At 46.4% G+C, this 23,281-nt stretch overlaps 1 protein-coding gene across 2 annotated transcripts in view; it reads right to left on the bottom strand.

Annotated features, from left to right (window-relative positions):
* Positions 1–23,281, bottom strand: part of ZSWIM8 (zinc finger SWIM-type containing 8) — a 158,874-nt gene that overhangs the window by 7,905 nt on the left and 127,688 nt on the right. For both annotated transcript variants that reach the window (XM_073560052.1, XM_073560051.1), the window contains exons 18-25: positions 19,257–19,479; positions 18,875–19,164; positions 18,484–18,707; positions 17,838–18,311; positions 13,448–13,616; positions 12,642–12,815; positions 6,043–6,162; positions 5,520–5,698 (exon numbers count right to left, since the gene is read on the bottom strand). In XM_073560052.1, the coding sequence (XP_073416153.1) occupies positions 5,520–5,698; positions 6,043–6,162; positions 12,642–12,815; positions 13,448–13,616; positions 17,838–18,311; positions 18,484–18,707; positions 18,875–19,164; positions 19,257–19,479 (1,853 nt within the window). The remainder of the gene's footprint in view (positions 1–5,519; positions 5,699–6,042; positions 6,163–12,641; positions 12,816–13,447; positions 13,617–17,837; positions 18,312–18,483; positions 18,708–18,874; positions 19,165–19,256; positions 19,480–23,281) is intronic.

Here is a 23,281-nt window from a genome sequence, read left to right as displayed (position 1 = left end):
CCACGAAGCGGCCACATCTCGGGTGGAGTGAGCTCTCACTCCCGGAGGGGGCCATTTTTCCTGAAGTCGGTACGCTTCCAGAATGGTAGAACGAGTCCAGCGAGCGATCGTGGATTTGGATGCCGGAAGCCCTTTCCGGCGACCTTCAGGGATGACCAGCAATGAATCGGACTGACGAAGAGGAGAGGTCCTGGCGAGAGAGACCCGCAAGGCTCTAACTACCTCCAGTTTGTGAAGTGACTTCTCAAGAGGGTGAGAAGGAGCAGGACAAAAGGATGGGAGAACAATATCCTCATTGATGTGAAAAGAGGATACCACCTTTGGAAGAAAAGAAGGAACGGGCCTGAGGACAACCTTATCCTGATGGCGAATCAGGTAAGGGGAACGACATGACAAGGCCGCTAATTCGGAGACTCTTCTGAAGGATGTAATGGCAATCAAGAAGGTTATCTTCCAGGAGAGGAGAGATAAGGGAATGTCATGGATAGGCTCGAACAGCACCTTTTGGAGAGCGCTAAGGACGAGATTGAGATCCCACGGGTCTATCGTCAAATGATGAGGTGGAGCTACATGGGCGACCCCTTGGATGAAGGTCTTAACCTGCGGTAAGGGAGCGAGCTCTCTTTGGAAGACGATAGAGCGGAGACCTGGCCCTTGAGGGTACTGAGTGACAGACCCGCATCCAACCCAGACTGGAGAAGACCAAGTATGGATGGAATGGCAAAGGATATTGGAAAGACTCCCTTATCGTCGCACCAACGGAAAAACGCCTTCCAGTACCTGTGGTAAATGCGGGAAGAGACTGGTTTTCTGGCTCTGATCATAGTCTGAATAACCTGGCTGGACAGACCTGATTCTTTCAGGATCGCGGCCTCAACGGCCATGCCGTTAAATTCAGAGACTGAAAATTCTCGTTGGAAAGGTGGCCTTGCAAGGGAAGGTCTGGACGGTCTGGAAGCCTCCAGGGAACGTCCGCGAGCATGTTCACCAGCTCCGCGTACCAAGGACGTCTTGGCCAGTCTGGAGCCACTAGAATCACTGGGACGCCTTCCGATTTTATCTTCTTGACCACTCTGGGGATCAAGGGAAGAGGCGGAAACAGATAAGGAAGTTGGAATTGGGACCACGGAATTACTAGGGCGTCGCAGGCGACAGCCAGGGGGTCCCTGGACCTGGCTACGAAGCGCAGAACCTTGCGGTTCATTCGAGATGCCATGAGATCGACATCCGGAGAGCCCCAGCGCTGGAATATCTGATCGAAGACTGAGGGATGAAGAGCCCATTCGCCTGATGCTAGGCCTTGACGGCTCAGGAAGTCGGCTGCCCAATTTTCCACTCCTGGAATGTGAACGGCGGAGATTGCCGTAACGTAAAGTTCTGCCCAGCGCAGTATCCTGGTCACCTCCAACATTATTTGCTTGCCGCGCGGGCCCCCCTAGTGGTTTATGTACGCCACAGCCGTGGCGTCCGGCTGAATGCGGACTGGTTTGCCTACGAAGAGAGGCTGCCAGCGGAGCAGGGCCAGAAAGATTGCTCTTATCTCCAAGATTGATAGGGAGGAGAGCTTCGTGTGGATTCCAGTGTCCTTGGGCCGCTGCTCCCCATCCTAGAAGACTGGCATCGGTGGTGATGACTTGCCACTGAAGCGGAAGAAAGGACCTCCCTTGTAGAACTAACGCTGGCATTGCCCACAGTCAAGGATTGCCTTACTCTGAGAGGAAGGGGAATGGGGCGGTCCAGAGACAACGTGGTTTGTCCCAGGCTGAGAGAAGGGACAGCTGAAGGGAGCGAAGGTGAAATTGTGCAAAAGGCACTGCTTCCATGGAAGCTACCATCTTCCCCAGAACCTTCATGCAGGACCGAAGGGAAATGGGCATTGGCCTTCTGAGGGTTCGGATTCCCTTGGAGAGAGCCGCAAATTTTTCTTTCGTAAGAAACACCCGGGCTAGATTCGTGACGAATTCCATGCCCAGAAAGGTCAGACGCTGAGTGGGGGTCAGAACGGACTTCTCCTTGTTGACTATCCATCCGAGGCGGCAAAGAGTATCTAGGGTTATCTGAAGGCTCTGAAGACAGTCTTGATGGGACGAGCCCTTGATCAGGAGATCGTCCAGATAAGGGATGATGAGGATCCCCCTGGAGCGAAGAATGGCCATGACTTTCGCCATCACCTTCGTGAAAACGCGGGGAGCAGAGGCTAGTCCGAAGGGAAGAGCCGTGAACTGGTAGTGATTTTCTTGAATCGCAAAACGAAGATATTTTTGATGTTGCAAACACACAGGAATGTGAAGATATGCATCCTGTATGTCCACAGAACAGAGAAACTCCCCGGGTGCCATTGAGGCTATCACCGAGTGCAGGGACTCCATCTTGAAGTGGAGGATCCTTACGTGGCGGTTGAGCAACTTGAGGTCCAAGATTGGACGAAGGGAGCCGTCTTTTTTTTTTTTTTTTTTGGGGAACTACGAAAAGGTTTGAGTAGAACCCTGAAAACCGTTCGTTTGAAAGAACGGGGAAGATAACTCCGGCGGAAAGAAGGGAGGAAACGGCTTGAAGAAACCCTGGAATTTGGGACTGCTGACTTGGTGATCGCGACAGGAAGAAGCGCCAGATTGGGGGGGGGGAATTCGATTTGTATCCGGACATGGTGACTTCCCTGACCCAAGCGTCGTCGACAACAGAAAGCCATGCGTCCATGAAAGAGGAAAGTCTGCCCCTCACCCTGGAAGAATTTCCAGGTGTGGGTGACCCGTCACTTTGAGGAAAATCTACCGGAACGGGAGCCTGAGGATCTGGAGGGTTGGCCTCTTGATCTCCAGCGGGGAGCGTGTGTGGACGATGTTTTCTGCGCTCTCTGGAGACGGAGGGGCCGGTCCTGCTGGGATGATCCTTCTGCTGAAGGGAAGGGACGAAAGGACCTAAACGGCCACGGAGAGGTACTTTTACCACCTGTGGCAACGGAGATTATTCTGATCCAGCTTGGCGACAAAGAGTCTAGAAATGCCAGGTTAGCGAGCGTCTTCTTTGAGGTGGTAACCGCGCTCCAAGACTTCAACCAAAGAATACGGCGTATAGCAACTATGTTGCTGTTAGCTCTTGCTACACAGCCGGCCGCATCTAAGGCGGCGGCCAAAAGGTATTTACCCGCATGATTATTTTGGTCTGCCAGACCTGAGGGGCAGACGACAGAATGCCCCTGCGAAGAATTTTTGCCCAAGCTGAAATGACTTTTGGCATCCAGGCAAAAGCAAAAAATAGGGCAGAAGAGGCGCTGGATGCTTCAAAGAGGATAGACGAGAAACTGGTGGGTCCACTTCGGGAGCTTTCGTCCATTTTGTAAGAAGGTCCGCATCGAATAGATACAGGGCGTCTACGTACCTGCGGCCTGAGAAGCGCCGCTTCTCAAAGGGCTCCCAGTGTTTGGATAAAGTGGTCTCGAACTCTTTGTGGTTAGGAAAGGTTCGGGAGGAAGGTTTCGCTCATTTAAAGGGGACGGAGCTGTCCTGAAGAGGAGCTTTTTCTTCCTTTATTTTGAGCGTTTTGAAAATGGCCGATATGAGACTCTCGACCATGTCCTGAGTCTTGGACATGTTGTTATCTGCGTCTGAGTCAGATCCCGATTGAGAGACACTGACGAGGGGAACGTTTTCTGACGAGGGGAACGAGGAAAGCAGCCTGGGTGGAGCGGACGGACCTTGCGAGCTGGAAGACGAGCTAGAGATAACGCGCTTCCTAGCAATCCTACCCGGCCTGTCCCTGTGGAGGTCGCGGTCAGGTGCCGACGACTCACCGTGAGAGGCGGTCGGAGCACAGGTGGCTGGAGATAGTTGCGAAAGTCGTTCCAAGGCCTGGACCGGGGACTGAGAGACATTGCAGCAGCCCACTCTGGAGGAGAGGGGGTGCGCTCATCCCGGGACTCGGGGTGCACCAGTGGGGCAGACATCGCGGAAGGCCTGCGGGACGGGCAGAAGGGAGACAACTGTCCTGACGCCCACTTCTTTTTGCAGCGAGCAGGCGTAGTGGGTAGCGGTGGGTATAGGGTAAGGAGCCCCTGCAGGGTTGGACATATGCAAGGACTGCAGAATAACTGCGGCCAGTATCTAAAAAGGGAGTACTGCCGCGGGAGCTAAAATTAGGGGCTCAGAAAAAAAAAAAACAAGAGCCTACCGTCACCAGCACCGTTATCTGATGTGCAGCAGAACAGCAGAAGTGCCCCCGAAGCGGAGATCCCTGGCGTGTCTCACACGAGGAATCAGAGAGGCGCAGGACCTTAGAGATGGGAGGCAGCGCTGCGCGATTGGCTGTGACCTGCGGGGGGGTCATGAGGAGATGAGAGGATCCCTGAACAGAGCGCAGTCCTGTGACGGGCTGAGGAATGGCGCCAACAAAGCTCGCGCTCTGTAGTGGGTGCGCACCGGAGCAGAACAGAAAGCGAAAGTAAAATCGGCGCCGCGCCGGTTTCTGCCCCCAGAGCCTTGATCCCGGCGCGATGAGCCCGTGACGCCGCGATGGATGAGGGAAGTAAGGGAGAGAGGACCCGCTGCCTGCTGCTTCAGGGGAAGGGCACCCAGCGTGGGAGATGAAAGGCGCGTGGCTGCAGAGAAGGTGCGGGAAATTCAAAGGAGACTCTGCTACCAGGTTGTAAGGCGCGTGCATGGGACTGATGGTAGCCCTTTAGGCTGCTTACCTGACGTCCACATGCTTCCTGAAAAGGATGACCACAGGGGCCCGCGATGAGGGGGTGCCGCTGGGAATGAATGTCCTCTGCCCCGCACTCTCTCTGAATAGTGCAGAAGACGGCGCCAAACCCTTCTGCCTGCAAGGGATAGTCACCGCCGGTGACCGCCGTCTTCCTCTCAGCCCTGTCCTGGGAGAGGGGTGAGGAGGGGAATTGGCTAGGACCCGCCACCTGAAGTCAGCCCGTAGCACCCGAGGGTGATAGGGCAAGGTTCCTGCCTGCGGTCCTGAGAGTTGCGATGTGGGTAACACCACATTGCTCGCTCAGCCGCATGATATGGGAAAGCAGGGTGAACATTTACCCCCTGTTTCCCGGTGTAGAATCTGGAAAATAAATGAGAAAAGATTAATATACACACACAAAACGTAAAAGAAAATGGTTAGATGCGGATCTGGGGAGATCCCGGTCCGCCTCCTACAGACACTAAGCACAAACTGAGGTGCTTAGTGCCCGTCAGTGGGTGTATACTGCCGGGGAGGAGCTAATTTTCTTGTTTTGCATAGTGTCAGCCTCCTAACAGCAGCAGCATACACCCATGGTAATCTGTGTCCCCCAATAAGGCGATAAAGAAATAATGTTATTGCGACAGCGATGAAGGAAGGAGTGCGAGGGGATGAAGAGGGAAGACAGCCTCTATATTTGATTGTAATTGTCACCATGTATATGAGGACTCTCCCCAGCGACAAGTCTCAGAATTCGCAGTCTGAGAAATAAGTCATCCAAAGCTAATTAATAAAGAATTACACATTTTGGAGAAGCATTTCTAAAAAGCAACACTCACCTGCATGTAAGACTGCTGGCAGCGCTGTACCAGCTGATGAAATGCAGGGGTACGCAGGTGGTTATGGATGTGGGCAGGGTTAAGCCGCTGAAGTGCCTCCATAATAATCTCCTGCAGGACGAATGGGCTCAGCACGCCTTTGGCTGCTCCTACACAGAACTGATGCACATAATTCACACCTAGAAAAGGGCAAAAAAAGGAAATTAAAATAAATACAGACCAAAGGTAGACATCTCAGATGTGTTAAAAGCAGAACATCCAAGTACAGGGAAACTTAACCCCACGGTGTCCTTTGTACTGTGAAAGTCTACACGATGCACAATGTCATTTCATCCTGGTAAACAAGCCCCGGCTATCAGCCACTTGCATTCTCTGAAAAGGTCAGTTCGCACTAGATGCATAAACTTGGTCTCATTACTGGGGAAAAAAACTTCAGCAATCGAAGGTGATTGGTATTCATGGTGTTCAGACAAAGATTAATAGTCACAAAGTCTGTGGATCCATTATTGGAACCTGTGCTTACCCAACTTCGCAGCTAAACTCAGCAGCCACTTGACATCCTCAGTGTAAGGGGGGCTTCTGGAGAAGTTGTTGGGGTGGTCGTTGTGGGCTCTTCGTCCCAACATTTCTAACGCCAGCATTCCTGAGGGTAAATATAGCTGGTATAAGGACACCGCAAAGACAATGACAAGTGTATTATTAGAAACCACAATTTCAATCCTTAAGAAGTTATGCACACGTAGGCTACACCAGCAATGCGTAAGGCAGGAGTGGGCTTTATCTGCAAGGGCAAGAACTTGTCCCATTTTTTACTACGTGTTTCTTCAGTGATGCAGTCATCAGAACAAGTGCTTGGTTTGTCCTGAAACTACACAAGTACAACTGTGGCATATATGATATATTAGGAAAAATGGGAAAATGGATTCTCAGCACTCCAGACCATCGGCCAGGGCAGTAACCTGTGACTGCTGATCAGACCCCTGCCAGTCTCCTTACTTCCCAGTATTCCAAGCGCTTCTTTTGATTAGCGAGGCTGGAGCAATGGCATCACTGTGGTGTGACGCATACCCGATGCCACACCAGTCATGCTAATAAAAGGAAGAGCCACGAGGTGAGGGGATTGCCAGGGATCCCGACCAGTAGTCATAGGTTACTGACCTGGACGATGTACAGAAATCGATTCTACCATCTCTAATTATTAGAATCACTATCTATGGTGACTGGAAGCAGGTCTCATGGCATGTAAGGGTGTGTGCACACGCTGCGGATTCTGCTGCGGATCCGCAGTGGTTTTGGTCCTGGTACAGTACCATTAAAATCAATGAAAAATTAAACCCGCTGTGCAGACAGTGCGGATTTTTCCGCACGGATTTGCTGCGGTTTCAAAACCGCAGCGTGTCAATTCTTTGTGCGGATTCCGCTGCGGTTTGGCACCTGCTCCATTTCAGGTGTCAAACCGCAGAAAAACTGCAGATAAACTGCAGGTCTTTTGATCTGCGGATCTACCTGCGGTTTTTGACAAATCCGCAGGACAATCCGCAGCGTGCGCATACAGCCTAAGAGGTCAGGTCATGGATGTGCGATAACGTTCTATGAAAATAACTATCTGGAAATTGATGAAGATTGGGTACACGTCACTCTGCACAGAAAAGGATACCACTCCTAATTCATAAGAATATCAAAAATCTGGCACTCATAAAAAAATTGTTTGCAGAGAATTTATTAAGGATAAATAATCCCAATATCTTGTGGGTAACGTTTTGGTCTTATAATCAGACCTTCTTCAGACTGGGATTAAACAAGGAGACAAAACACAATATATAAACATAATTAACCCCTTCGTGACCTGGCCATTTTTTTTTGCAATTCTGACCAGTGTCCCTTTATGAGGTAATAACTCTGGAACGCTTCAACGCATTCTAGCGACTCAGATTGTTTTATTCATGATATATTGGGCTTCATGATAGTGGTAAATTTAGGTAGATAATTTTTGCGCTTATTTGTGGGAAAAAAAAAAACGGAAATTTGGCGAAAATTTCGCAATTTTCAAATTTAGAATTTTTATTCTGTTAAACCAGAGAGTTATGTGACACAATAGTTACTAAATAACATTCCCACATGTCTACTTTACATCAGCACAATTTTGGAAACAAATTTTTTTCTTTTATTAGGAAGTTATAAGGGTTAAAAGTTGACCAGCGATTTCTCATTTTTACAACAAAATTTACAAAACCATTTTTTTTTTTAGAGACCACATCACATTTGAAGTCACTGAGGGGTCTATATGGCAGAAAATACCCAAAAGTGACACCATTCTAAAAACTGCACCCTTCAAGCTACTCAAGACTACATTCAAGAAGATTATTAACCCTTCAGGTGCTTCACAGGAACTAAAGCAACGTGGAAGGAAAAAATGGACATTTTAATTTTTCCAACAAAAATTTTCTTTTAGCATCAATTTTTTTCATTTTCACATGGGTAACAGGATAAAATGGATCCTAAAATTTGTTGGGCAATTTCTCCCGAGTACATCGATACCTCATATGTGGTCATAAACCACTGTTTAGGCGCACGGCAGGGCCCGGAAGGGAAGGAGCGCCATTTGACTTTTTGAATGGAAAATTAGCTCCAATCGTTAGCGGACACCATGTCGCGTTTGGAGAGCCCTTGTGTACCTAAACATTGGAGCTCCCCCACAAGTGACCCCATTTTGGAAACTAGACCCCCACCAAGGAACTTATCTAGATGTGTGGTGAGCACTTTGAACCCCAAAGTGGTTCACAGAAGTTTATAACGCAGAGCTGTGAAAATTAAAAATAATTTTTTTTCTCAAAAAATGATTTTTAGCCCACATTTTGTTATTTTCACAAGGGTAACAGGATAAATTCGACCCCAAAAGTAGTTGTCCAGTTTGTCCCGAGTACGCTCGTACCCCATATGTGGGGTGGGGGGACCACTGTTTGGGCACACGTCGGGGCTCGGAAGGGAAGTAGTGACGTTTTGAAATACCGACTTGATGGAATGGTCTGTGGGCGTCATGTTACGTTTGCAGAGCCTCTGATGTGCCTAAACAGTGGAAACCCCCCACAAGTGACCCCATTTTGGAAACTAGACCACCCAAGGAACTTATCTAGATGTGTGGTGAGCACTTTGAACCCCCAAGTGCTTCACAGAAGTTTATAACGCTGAGCTGTGAAAATAAAAAAATAAAAATTTCCACAAATCTAATTTTTTTAGCCCCCAATTTTTTATTTTCACAAGGGTAACAGGAGAAATTAGACCCCAAAGTTGTTTTGCAATTTTTCCTGAGTATGCTGATACCCCATATGTGGGGGGTACCCCACTGTTTGGGCACACGTCAGGGCTCGGAATGGAGGGAGCACTGTTTGACTTTTTGAACGCAAAATTGGCTGGAATAAATGGTGGCACCATGTCGCGTTAGGAGACCCCGTGATGTGCATAAACAGTGGAAACCCCTCAATTATAACTCCAACCCCAACACACCCCTAACCCTAATCCTAACCCCTAACCGTAATCTTAACCCTAATTCCAACCCTATCTCTAACCCTAACCCTACCTCTAACCCTAATGCCAACCCTAATTCCAACCCTAATTCTAACCCTAATTCTAACCCTAATGGAAAAATACAAATATTTTTTATTTTATTACTTGTGCCTACCTATGGGGGTGATAAAGGGTGGGTGTATTTACTTTTTTTTTACTTTGATCACTGTGAGTTTACCACAGTGATCAAAATGAAAAAAATTAATCTGCAGTTGGCAAATTCCGGCGGGCGCACTGCACATGCGCCTGCCATTTTCCAAGATGGCGGCGCCCATGATCCGGGACGGCCAGAGGGACTTTGTAGGTACCGTGGGGGGTGAGGGGGGAGCAGAGGGAAGGGGAGCTGATTAGCAGAGGGAAGGAGAGCTGATTTTAACGGCGGCGGATAGCTGCTGTCTGTCGGTGGCGGGGGCCAATCGGCCCAGGCAGTCGGTGTGTGGGGGGGGGGGGGGGTTGGGTCTCGGTCTCCAGCCATAGCAGATGCTATGACAGCATCGGCCATGGTTGGATTGTAATATTTCACCAAATTTCATTGGCTGTTTCACTTTTAACAGCCAATCAGAGGGATCGTAGGCACGTGGGGCTAAGCCACGCCCCCTGGTGTTAACTATAAAGGGTCCTCTGTGTGCGGGTCGGGTGACCTTTCAGTGACCCCAGTCACCTGACCAGCAGGGGGGCAATCAATTCATGACGCCACATAGGCGTCATGGGTCGTGTTGGCACGACTGTTCATGATGCCTATGTGGCGTCAAAGGTCAGGAAGGGGTTAAACCCAAAAGGTCAAAAGATTACAACAAAGTAAAATACAAAAGTAGCACCATAGATTAGTTCACAAATATATAAGAAATGTATAGATCAAGAATTGTCACGTTGATATGGTACAAGATAATATAGAACAATGTAATACAATCTGTATTAACTGAATGATGGAGCACCCAGAGATATGGAAGTATGCCAAAATGAGTTATGATAAGAATAAATTGTAAATAAACATTTCTGAGCAATGTATATAAAAATGAAAAATAGGAAATAAAATTATGAAAAAAAAAAAAAAATATTTCATATTTTCATTTTTATTTACATTGCTCAGCTGCATTACGGGACAAGCCCTTATTAATTGTCTAAGGGTGCTGTATATATAAAATAATGTATACTTCCTTCCCGGATGGATGCCACCTCTGCACGGTCTCCCACCGGTGTCATGAAATTAACCAGGTTACATGACAGCTGCAGCCAGTCACTGATTGGATGTAGCCTTCACAATTATATCTAACAGATCGCCTACTGAACACAGATTTCATATACACCTTGTGTGTATACAGTGCCTTGCGAAAGTATTCGGCCCACTGGAACTTTTCAACCTTTTCCCACATATCATGCATCAAACAAAGATACCAAATGTTGTTTATTCTTCACCAAAAATTTACAAGTGGAACAGAATTGTGAAGTTGAACGAAATTTATTGGTTATATTAAACTTTTGTGGAAAGTCAAAAACTTAAAATATTATTCGGCCCCTTTAACTTAACACTTTGTTGCGCCACCTTTTGCTGCGATTACAGCTGCAAGTCACTTGGGGTATGTCTCTATCAGTTTTGTACATTGAGAGACTGAAATTCTTGCCTGTTCTTCCTTGGCAAACAGCTCGAGCTCAGTGAGGTTTGATGGAGATCGTTTGTGAACAGCAGTTTTCAGCTCTTTCCACAGATTCTCAATTGGATTCAGGTCTGGACTTTGACTTGGCCATTCTAACACCTGGATATGTTTACTTGTGAACCATTCCATTGTAGGTTTTGCTTTATGTTTGGGATCATTGTCTTGTTGGAAGACAAATCTCCGTCCCAGTCTCAGGTCTTTTGCAGACTACAACAGTTTTGCTTCAAGAATGGTCCTGTATTTGGCTCCATCTAACTTTCCATCAATTTTAACCATTTTCCCTGTCCCTGCAGAAGAAAAGCAAGTTCAAACCATGATGCTGCCACCACCATGTTTGACAGTGGGGATTGTGTGTTCAGGGGGATGAGCTGTGTTGCCTTTACGCCAAACATATCGTTTGGCATTGTTGCCAATAAGTTCGATTTTGGTTTCATCTGACCAGAGCACCTTCTTCCACATGTTTGGTGTGTCTCCCAGGTGGCTTGCTGCAAACTTTAAACGGCACTTTTTATGGATATCTTTGAGAAATGGCTTTCTTCTTGATACTCTTCCATAAAGGCCACATTTGTGCCGTGTACGACTGATTGTTGTCCTATGGACAGACTGTCCCACCTCAGCTGTAGATCTCTGCAGTTCATACAGAGTGATCATGGGCCTCTTGGCTGCATCTCTGATCAATCTTCTCCTTGTTTGAGATGAAAGTTTAGAGGGCCGGCCGGCTCTTGGTAGATTAGCAGTGGTATTATACTCCTTCCATTTCAATATGATCGCTTGCACAGTGCTCCTTGAGATGTTTAAAGTTTTGGAAATAATTTTGTATCCAAATCCAGCTTTAAACTTCTCTACAACAGTATCACAGACCTGCCTGTTGTGTTCCTTGGTCTTTATGATGCTCTGTGCTTCAAACAGAACCCTGAGACTATCACAGAGCAGGTGCATTTATACAGAGACTTGATTACACACAGGTGGATTATATTTATCATCATTAGTCATTTAGGACAACATTGGATCATTCAGAGATCCACAATGAACTTCTGGAGTGAGTTTGCTGCACTGAAAGTAAAGGGGCCGAATAATATTGCACGCCCCACTTTTCAGTTTTTGACTTTCCACAAAAATTTTAAATAACCAATAATTTTGTTCAACTTCACAATTGTGTCTCACTTGTTGTTGATTCTTCGCCAAAAATTTACATTTGGTATCTTTATGTTTGATGCATGATATGTGGGAAAAGGTTGAAAAGTTCCAGGGGGCCGAATACTTTCACAAGGCAATGCAGTACCTCTTACAGACGCATTTTAGGATTTACCAAAGTTTAAAATGTCAATATCCTTCATTTCCATGATAGGGCTGTTTTCATGTTTGACTCTCAGGTACGTATTGCTCCCCTGCCTCCTGACTTTCTACTTGCTGGGGTGGGTGGGGTGTTGAGAAATTAATTAATTGACTGTTTTGACAAACAGCATTTTTGATGCAAGTAGAGTCCGCTTTGTTTTTGTGGCACCAGGGGAGCACAATGGCTCCCCTGACTGAATCCAGCAATCCGGTCAGCTATAAAGCAGGGCTTCCAAGCGTGCGCTCTTTGCTTAGGAAAGCAGCCACACTGCAAAAGTGGCAGATAACCTAGGCAACAAGTAGTAACGCACCGAATAAAAAAATCCCTTGCTTCTGTTTCCAATCACTTTGCAATTTTACCCATTTGTGATGAGACATTTGTAACATGCTTAAGGTGTTCCTCAGTTTACACAAGAAGGTATGATGAGGCTTTTTGCTGGTACCTTTTCTAATACTAATATAGATTTGGGAATTTTTTTTTCATCTAATGGAAATAACATAAAAGCACACTGAAAGTGAATCTCAATTCTTGTCGGGTGAAGCACAAGCTATACAGACGTTTACTTACCGACACGATATGCAGAGTGGAGGTAGTGCAAACCCTGCGGACTGACCGGCTGGCTGTGCTGCTCATCCTCCACAGGAAAGCTCCCCGTTACCAGCTGTGCGGGTTGGGTGGTTAGTGTTGTCAGATTAGTGCCTGGAATGGCTGGAAAGGTAGTCCCTGTGTGAACGCTCCCTACTGGTATCAAGAAAAGGGAGTCATTTTTACATCTTACTCCCCACTTCCTTTATGTTAACCAAAAGAACTACACATTTGGAGTCAATCTTGACACGGATACCCTGAATTAGGTAATCTGGCCCAGATTTATACTGCCTGTGGGTCAGAGAACCTGACAGGTTCACATTTAAAAAAAACACCCTGAATTTGCAAATGTAATTTCCAGAAACATATAATGATACATGAAAAAAAAAAAATAGTTAAACAAAAAAAAAAAGCACATTCAAAGTAAAGGAAAACATATATAGGATCGTGGATGTCAAAGTACAAATTAAATGTCCCCAATGAGAGGTTCTACCACATTATATTACACAAGATAAATATTTTATATTAGGAAATTAAAGTGGGATTAATTGTTGAGGCCTGATAAGGAATGTGGGCCTTGGCCTCCGTACCCTCGCGTACATAACAAGAGGGAAGGTGTCATCCGCTGGAGACGGTTTGTAAAGTGAATCCAAATTGTAGCTACATATCCCTCCTGCTTAATGTTTCTACAGGGAAGGATTCTAGCAACATCTAGTGGTAACAACGGGACAAAATCCCAATGGTGGGGAATATTCTACAAAGACGGTGGGTGATTGGGGCTTACTTACTTGCTACATTAGATGTTAGCGACAGTCCTGCTTCTGTATGATAAGGGTGGACAGCAATCTGTGTCATTGAAGGGACAGGGGCCCCCGGAAAGGACACAGCCGTGGCTGCGATTGAAGGAGTTGTCACCGTGTATGGATACTGGGCACCGATGAACGCTGGATGAACGCCCTGCAAATAAGGGAAAATTACAGTCATTAGGCACAATCTGAAGGACGCAGTAATCATGCTGAACTGATTACAATGTATGTGCCATGTTCAGAAATGGTTTTAACAAAAACTATAATTCACCACTAGACAGGTTTATAAGAGGTGCTGTGAGAGGACTGCGAACTGATGTCTGCCAGGCCCTATGGCAGGGGAATATGGAAGCCTGCAGCCCCTATAGGTACAATACTTACAGGACTATGTGGTCACACTGCACCTGGTACTAGTAGTGCACACATTGTGAAGACCAGCCAAAAACCGCTCTGGAAACACAAACAGTGTTTACATGCCTCTTGTACAGTGGCGTGTAAAAGTTTGGGTACCCCTGGTCAAAATTACTGTTATTGTGAACAGTCAAGAAAGTTGAAGATTAAATTATCTGTAAGAGGCTTAAAGTTAAAGATGACACATTTCCCTTGTTAATATATAATATATATACATACACACAAAGGTGCGTGTCACAAAAATAGAATATCAAAAAGTTCATTTCAGTTCTTCAATACAAAAAGTGAAACTCATATTATATAGAGTCACTAGAGAGTGATCTATTTCATGTGTTTATTTCTGCTATTATTGATGATTATGGCTTACAGCCAATGAAAACCCAAAAGTCATTATCTCAGTAAATTAGAATACTTTATAACACCAGCTTGAAAAACTATTTTAAAATCTGAAATGTGGCCTACTGAAATGTATGTTCAGTAAATGCACTCAATACTTGGTCGGGGCTCCTTTTGCATCAATGCGGCGTAGCATGGAGGTGATCAGCCTGTGGCACTGCTGAGATGTTATGGAAGCCCAGGTTGCTTTGATAGCAGCCTTCAGCTCGTCTGCATTGTTGGGTCTGGTGTCTCATCTTCCTCTTGACAATACTCCATAGATTCTCTATGGGGCTACAGTCAGGCGAGTTTGCTGGTCAATCAAGCACAATGATACTGTTGTGTGTAAACCGGGTATTGGTACTTTTGGCAGTGTGGACAGGAGCCAAGTCCTGCTGGAGAATGAAATTTCCATCTCCAAAAATCTTGTTGGCAGAGGGAAGCATGAACTGCTCTAAAATTTCCTGGTAGACGGCTGCGCTGACTTTGGTCTTGATAAAACATAGTGGACCTACACCATCAGATGACATGGCTCCCCAAACCATCTGATTGTGGAAACTTCACACTAGACGTCAAGCAGCTTGGATTGTGGCCTCTCCACTCCTCCTCCAGACTCTGGGACCTTGATTTCCAAATGAAATGCAAAATTTACTTTCATCTGAAAACAACACCTTGGACCACTGAGCAACAGTCCAGTTCTTTTTCTCCTTGGCCAAGGTAAGTCGCTTCTGGCGTTGTCTATTGGTCATGAGTGGCTTGCCACAAGGAATGCGACACTTCTAGCCCATGTCCTGGATACGTAAGTGTGGTGGCGGCTCTTGAAGCAATGACTCCAGCAGCAGTCCACTCCTTATGAATCTTCCCAAAATTTTTGAATGGCCTTTTCTGAATCCTTTCAAGGCTGCGGTTATCCCGATTGCTTGTGCACCTTTTTCTACCAAACTTTTTTGCTTCCACTCAGCTTTCCATTAATATGCTTGGATACAGCACTCTATGAACAGTCAGCTTCTTTAGCAATGACCTTTTGTGGCTTACCCTCCTTGCCTTCTGGATATCTGTCAAGTCAGCAGTCTTCCCTATGATTGTCGAGCCTACTGAAACAGACTAACGGACCTTATTAAAAGCTTAGGAAGCCTTCGCAGGTGTTTTTAGTTACTTATTCTAATTTACTGAGATAATGACTTTTGGGTTTTCTTTGGCTGTAAGCCACAATCATCAACATTAACAGAAATAATTACTTGAAATAGATCACTCTGTGTGTAATGACTCTATATAATATGCAAGTTTCACTTTTTGTATTGAAGAACTGAAATTAGCTTTTGATGATATTCTAATTTTGTGAGAAGCACCTGTATATATTAGTCATCTTTTACATTTTAAAAATTGCAAAAAGAAAAATGGGCCGATGAAAAAGTTTGTGCATCCTTGGAAATGTGTGTGCTCAGATAACTTTGACCAAGTTTTCAGACCTTAATCAGCCTGTTAGGGTTATGGTGTGTTCACCACCATCGTTAAAAGAAAGGCCAGGTGATACAAATTTCATAGATTTATAAAAACTCAGCCTCCTCTAACCTTGGGCGAAAAAACAACAGCTATGGGTTATTCTATGCAGCTGCCTAGCAGTCTGAAAGTGAAAATGATGGAGGCCCACAAGGCAGGAAAAAGCCATAAGAAGTTCAAAAACGTTTTCATGTTGCCCTTTCCTCAGTTCAAAATGTAATTAAGAAATGTCAGATAACAAGAAACAGGTCTGGAAGACCAAGCTAAATTTCAGTGAGAGCTACTTGTACAATTGCTAGAGAGGCAAATCAAAACCCCTGCTTGCCTACAAAAAACCTTTAGAAAGATTTAGCAGACTCTGCAGTTGTGGTACATTGCTCTACTCTTCAGAGACATCTGCACAAACATGGAAGAGTCAACAGAAAAAAACCTCTCCTGCATTCTCACCATACAATTCAGCGTCAGAAGTATGCAAAAGAACATCTAAACAAGCCTGATGCATTTTGGAAACAAGTTCTGTGGACTGATGAGGTTAAAATAGAACTCTTTGGCCACAATGATCAAAAAGTATGTATGTGTGGGGCGAAAAAGTCACAATTTCAGGAGAACAACATCTCGCCAACCATTAAGCATTTGGGTGGATCAGTCATTCTTTGGGGTTGACAATGACATGGGGAACATTTCACAGGTAGAGGGAAAAATAAATTCAATTAAATTTCAACACATTATTGATGAAAACATAACACCATCTGTAAAAAAAAAAAAAAAAAAAAAAAAGTTGAAGTTGAGAAAAGGATGGTTTCTACAAATGAATAATGATCCTAAACACACATCAAAATCCACAACAGACTACCTCAAAAGGCACAGGCTGAAGGTTTTACAATTGCCCACAGTCTCATGATCTGATCATTATTGAAAATCTGTGGCTAGACCTCAAAATTTCAGGGAATGCAAGACAAGCCAGGAATCTCACAGAATGAGAATTTTCCATGGAAGAATGGATGAAAATACCTCAAAAATTCAAATGCTTAGCTGGCTACAAGAAGCATTTACAAGTTGTGATACTTGCAAAAGGGGGTCCTACTAGGTACTAACCATGCAGGGTGCCCAAATCTTTGCATTGGCACATTTTACTTTTAGCAATTTTCAAAGAGTAAAAGATGAACTTTAACTTTAGTCCTTTTCGAGATCTTTCAACTTGCATAGCTGTTTACAGTAACAGTAATTTTGAAAAGGGGTGCCCAAACTTTTACATGCCACTGTATATGCAATGTGGCATGAATAAAAGCCTCTCAATTTCCCCAGACACAGCAACGCTTGGCTCAGCTGCATCCTCAATGAGAGAGCCACTAACAGACTCCTCTCAGGGCTAAACAAAAGGAAACCGACTGATCCTTTTCTCTCCAGATATTATTTTTCGGGGAAAAGTCAGGAGGCGAGGGTTTGGCGGACTTTAGTCAAGTCTATAGTGTATGGAGGCCATAGAGAAAGAAGGAATAACAGTTGAGATGATCAGGTCCAGTAAAGAAAGTGGATTGAAGAATTCCTGATTTAGGTTAGAAAATCATGGACCAAAATAAAGCCTTGTGAACTTGTACTTAACCCCAAAGTGACAGTCTAGATATCCATGTACTCCAAGTTTTTTAGCAACAGTTTGGGAAAAGATCTTTTCTGTTTCATGAGGTACATACAAAAATTTTCCCACAAAATACATTTATTGTCTAGGACACCTATGGATCATTAGAAAGGCAGTTACTGATCTTCTATCCCTTATTAATAATGTTGATGGCATGGTTAATCATACATTTTACCAGTCCATTAATTGTCTATAGGCCCAGTACTGAGCTCAGCTATCGCCAGCATTGCCATAAAATAGAATATCTCTGCTGCATTGTAGGATCATTTCAAAGTTTAACTTGAAAATTCCAATTGTATTAACCTGAATGAAGATAACATAAGGACACACACATATATTATGCCTTGCCATCGAGAACCACTCCAGCAATGACCTCAGGCTTACAGACATAACGTAAGGATTGTTTAGTACCCCACTTCACACCTCCCCCCCCCCCCCCATGATGCTTACCTGTGTGTACAATGTTCCAGGAACTGGGAAGACTGTTGGCTGTGGGATTTGCTGGCGAGGGATTCCAATGTACTGAGGATTACACACCGTGGGTATGTGTGTCTGTAGAGTAGTATAAGGGTGTAGTCCCTGGCTGTGGGCATGAGCCATTGCACTATGCTGCTGGTAGATAGTGGACCCGACTGATATCACTGGAACCACAGTTGCTGCTGTCACTGCGGCTGCCACGGTCACAGTGGAGGTATCTGGTATTATCCTACTGTCTGTCAGTCCGCGCACCACCTCCGGCACAGAACGAGCTCCTGCTGTACTGCAGCCAGTAGCGCCTTCTCTTTGTGCCGGAGTGCCACCCACCATTTGCTCATACAACCAATACCACTGATGAGCCACTTCAAACAAGACTTCTGGGTAAACACCTCCTCCTTTGGCTGCATCTTCCACGGCCATGCATGCCTTCTCCAGCATCAAGTTGTCCTAGGAAGAAAAACATTCTGAAGTAACTGGATTGCTGACGGCAAACAGATATAACTTTTCCCTCTAACTGACCTAAAACAAAAAATGTGAATTTCCTATGGTATTATAATTCACCACAGGTCAAGGAGTGAACAGGTGATTATGAGCTAGAAGGTAAATCATGCATTCATACCTGCTCCTTGCATTGTACCAACGCTCTCTGGATCTCATTGGGGTTCAGGGCATGTGCATGAGGGAGGCAGCTCAGAGCCAGTTCTGCAGCGGCACGGACCATATTGGAATCTCTTGCTCTGGAAGCCCTGTCTGCCAAAGAGGCCACCTCTGGTGGAGTGAGATGGCCATCCCAGCACTCGACCAGAATATTTAGAGCTGCACTTCCAATCTCCATTGCCTGCCCTGGAATGCAAAATTAGGTTGATAAGCACAAACATATACAAATAACAAAATTAAGATGTATAATGGTTTGTGATACAGAAAATATGGCTGCTGCCCCAGAATTGGTTACTTTGCTCAATGCTTTCCAACCACACTAAACATTTCAATAACCTGTATACATCGCTCACCAGTTATCCAGGAGACGTGTGAAGAGTAGGTTCTAGACAGCCAGTTTGGAGACACAAAATTGTGTAAGCCCAGGGCATAGAGACCTATCTCAAAGGCACAGAGGTGGAGGTTGCGATGGGGCCCTTGGTGTCCACCGCTGGAGGAGGGATGTGTAAAAATGGAAGTACTGCTGTTCCCACCAGCTTTTATGAGGACAGTCTTGGCGAGCTCAAAATAGAAATGGGCAGCTGCTTCAGAGGGTTGATTAGGGACATGGGGAGCATGGCTCTCCAGACGACGTCCTTTGTATCTAGAGAATAAACACAATCAAGTAATTTATTCAAAATGTTATCTTGACCAATAGAAAGAAATGTATTTTACTGAAGCAAATGCGACAGTTACCTTCCGACTTCTACTGTTTTGGCTCTGGCTCCACCACTTGCCCTCCTGCTCCCACTAGATGATGATGATCCAAGTGAGTCACTTGAGGAGCTGCTGATGCTATCACTGTCCTGTCCCCGTCCCCAAGGAGTAGCACCCCAACCTCCACGCAGTGGACGGCGACTAAGTGTTGGTGAGCTGTCAGATGTAGTTTCTGGTGCGCTGCTGTCGATGCTGGCCATTCCTTTTGTTAAAAATTATACAAAATGTGAGAATTAAATGAAAACTCTCTCGGCACTAATGTCACCATTAGAATGTGACAGATTTCATCTGGTGAGCACAGGACATTAATGCTGCTACTGCAGTGGGTACTATGAAATCCATAGCCATCTCTAGAGAAACCCCACAGATCTGTATTGTGTGGGTACGGAGGGCTCCTGCTTTTATGTAGGAAGAGGGGCCACTTACATTTTCATTTACTCAACACATGTTGGGGTTATGCGACAGGAGGACACACAGATCCTTACCAGCTGTCATCATGAGCTGCCTGACAGCCAGCAATGGTACCCAGTATGGAAGTTAAAGGGGTGGGTGTTCCAGTCTCAGACATTTATGGCACATGCCATAAGTGATTGATAAACAATCAGGTCCCACCTCTGAGATCCGCATCCATCTCTAAAACGGGGCCCCGTCTTGCACCCACATGGATGGCTATGTAGGTGAGCATCTCTTCACTAACTTCTATGACTGCTCAGAAAATAGCAGAAAATGCTTGGGAATACCTCTTTGAAACAAGGAGTTTAAAAAAAAATAGGGATTTTTGTGTACTCACCGTAAAATCCTTTTCTCCGAGCCATTCATTGGGGGACACAGAGACAGTGGGGTGTTATGCTGCTTGCCACTAGGAGGACATTAAGTAAACCAGGAAAAAAAGTTAACTCCTCCCCTGCAGTATACACCCTCTCGCTGGATGAGACATCTCTAGTTCAGTGAAAAAAAGCAGTAGGAGCTTAAACAGTCAACAATAACCATAACTATGTCAAAACCTAAGAATGCTACAAATGAGCCAGTAGGCTAAACAGAGCGGGTGCTGTGTCCCCCAATGAATGGCTCGGAAAAAAGGATTTTACGGTGAGTACACAAAAATCCCTATTTCTCCTATGCCTCATTGGGGGACACAGACAGTGGGACGTCCTAAAGCAGTCCCTGGGTGGGGAGCATACATCTGCTAATACCCCATGTACCACTGAGTCAACACTGAGGTACTGCCGATTGCAGGATGCGTCTGCCGAGAGCTGCATCTGCAGAGGCCTGAGAATGAATTTGGTAATGTTTTGTAAAAGTATGCAGACTGGACCAAGTTGCAGCCTTGCAGACGTGTTCTGCCGAGGCCTGGTGCCGAATGGCTCAAGAGGCGCCCACTGACCGGGTAGAGTGCACCTTAATCCCCGCTGGGACAGGCGCGTTCCTGACACGGTAGGATTCCTGAATCGCTGAGCGAATCCACCTGGCTAGCGTTGCCTTTGAAGCGGCTAGACCCTTCCTATGCCCCTCTGGGCATCTGACCTGCGGAAGGGAGCCGTCCGCGAGATGTACCGTCTCAGCGCCCTAACCACATCCAGGATGTGGAGGGCCTTCTCAATGCGATGGACTGGCGCCGGACAAAAGGAAGGCGAAACAATTTCCTCGTTGAGATGGAAAGAGGAGCCGACCTTGGGCAGGAAGGACGGGGACGTCCTGAGAACTACCTTGTCCTGATGAAAATTTAGGAACGGAGAGCGGCAGGACAGGGCTGCCAATTCCTAAAGTCTTCTGATTGACGTAATTGCCACTAGAAAGACCACCTTCCAAGAGAGGACGGTCAATGACACGTCCTGCAGCGGTTCGAAAGGGACCTCCTGTAAGGCCCCGAAAACCAGGTTAAGGTCCCATGATTCCAATGGCCTTCTATAAGGAGGCACCACATGGGACACTCCTTGAATGAACATCTTGACCTGAGGTTTGGTGGCAATTTTGCATTGGAAAAGCACTGACAAGGCAGAAATTTGGCCCTTGAGCGAGGTAAGCGCGAGGCCTGAGTTTAATCTGGATTAAAGGAACTCCAATATGGCCGGAATGGAGAACACCAGAGGGGATCGACCATGATCCTTGCACCATGAAAAGATGATTTTCCAGGTGCGGTGATAGATACGCCTGGACACAGGCTTCCTAGCACTAATCATGGTAGAAATCACGTCGTGAGAGAATCCAGCCTGTGCTAAAATCCAGGATTCAACGGCCCCGCCGTCAAAGAAAGGGCCCCAGAGTTCTGGTGGTAAATCGGGCCCTGAGAAAGCAGATCCGTGCGATCTGGGAGTCGCCAGGGGACGTCGGCGACTAGTTGTATTAGTTCTGTATACCAAGCTCGGCGCGGCCAATCTGGCGCGACTAGGATCACTGGTACACCCTCCGCTCTGATCTTCTTGATGACCCTCGGAAGCAAGGGAAGAGGGGGAAAGATGTACGGGAGCCGGAACCGGTGCCATGGCAGAACTAGGGCGTCCGCTGTGATGGCGCATGGATCGCGCGATCGGGCAATGAACTGAGACACCTTGTTGTTTAGGCTTGAGGCCATGAGGTCCACATACGGAGTCCCCCAACGACGACAAATCTGCTGAAAGACTTCCGGATGAAGAGACCACTCTCCCGAGGCAATGCCTTGGCGACTGAGGAAATCTGCCGCCCAATTTTCTATGCCCGGGATGTGGATTGCTGAGATGGATGAATGGTTGGTCTTGGCCCAATGGAGGATGTGACTCACTTCGTGCATGGCCATCCTGCTCCGGGTACCCCCCTGGCGGTTGATATACTCTACAGCCGTGGCGTTGTCGGATTGGATCCTGATGGGGTGACCTGCGAGATGGTGGAAACTCCGTAGAGCAAATCTGATTGCTCGTATCTCAAAAATGTTGATGGGGAGACGTGACTCTCGGGTCGACCAACGACCCTGTGCCATGTGGTGACGAAAGTCCACACCCCAGTCAAGAAAAGACCTCCCTTGATTCAGGGAGGACCTCAGAGTCCACCACCTGAGGGCTTGCCTGACCCGCAGGGACAAAAGGATCCAACGGTCCAGGGAGAACGGGTTCTTGTCCCACGCTAACAGCAACGCATGTTGTAAGGGACGGAGCTATCATCTTTCCGAGAACTCTCATGCTGAAACGAATGGAGTGAGAAGCTGGACGGGAAAGAGTCCGCACAGCCTGTTGTAAAGCTTGCGTCTTTTCTGGAGGGAGAATGACCAACCCGCGGGAAGTGTCCAAGATCATTCCTAAAAAGAAAATCTGCTGAGCCGGTTTTGGGGAAGACTTTGCGAAGTTTATCTTCTACCCCAGGCGCGAAAGTGTATTTACTATTATCTCCACGGATTCCTCACAGGCTGGAAGGGACAGACCCCTGATGAGCAGGTCGTCCAGATACGGTAACACCACTAACTCCCCAAGAGTGGAGAATGGCCATGACAGCCGCCATGACCTTGGTAAAGACCATGGGGGCAGTGGCGAGTCCGAAGGGCAAGGCAACGAACTGGAAGTGTTCCTCGTGAATTGCAAAACACAGGAACTTCTGGTGAGACGGGCAGATCGGAATGTGAAGGTAAGCGTCCTTGATGTCGATGGATGCTAGAAACTCTCCTTTTTCCATGGAAGCGACAACTGATCGGAGAGATTCCATTCGGAATCGCCGAACCATGACAAACTGATTTAACAGTTTGAGATCCAGAATAGGTTGCACTGTCCCGTCCTTCTTTGGAACCACAAAAAGGTTTGAATAAAATCCTGTGAACCTTTCGTGATGTGGGACCGGAATGATGACTCCGTCCTTTAAGAGAGCCTGAACAGCCCGAAGGAAGGCTCTTGTCTTTCCCTTGGGGGGAGAGGAAAGGAAAAAGCGAGTTGAAGGGGGAGAGGAAAACTCTATCTTGTATCCGTAGGACACCAGCTCCCTGACCCACTTGTCGTGAACGACCGCGAGCCAGGTGTGGCTGAAGGAAAATAGGCGACCGCCTA

The sequence above is a fragment of the Dendrobates tinctorius genome, unplaced genomic scaffold (genome assembly GCF_039654945.1).
Source record: "Dendrobates tinctorius isolate UK_male_01 unplaced genomic scaffold, ASM3965494v1 ptg000292l, whole genome shotgun sequence".
NCBI classification, from domain to species: Eukaryota; Metazoa; Chordata; class Amphibia; order Anura; family Dendrobatidae; genus Dendrobates; species Dendrobates tinctorius.
This window is presented reverse-complemented; position numbering and strand designations above follow the sequence as displayed.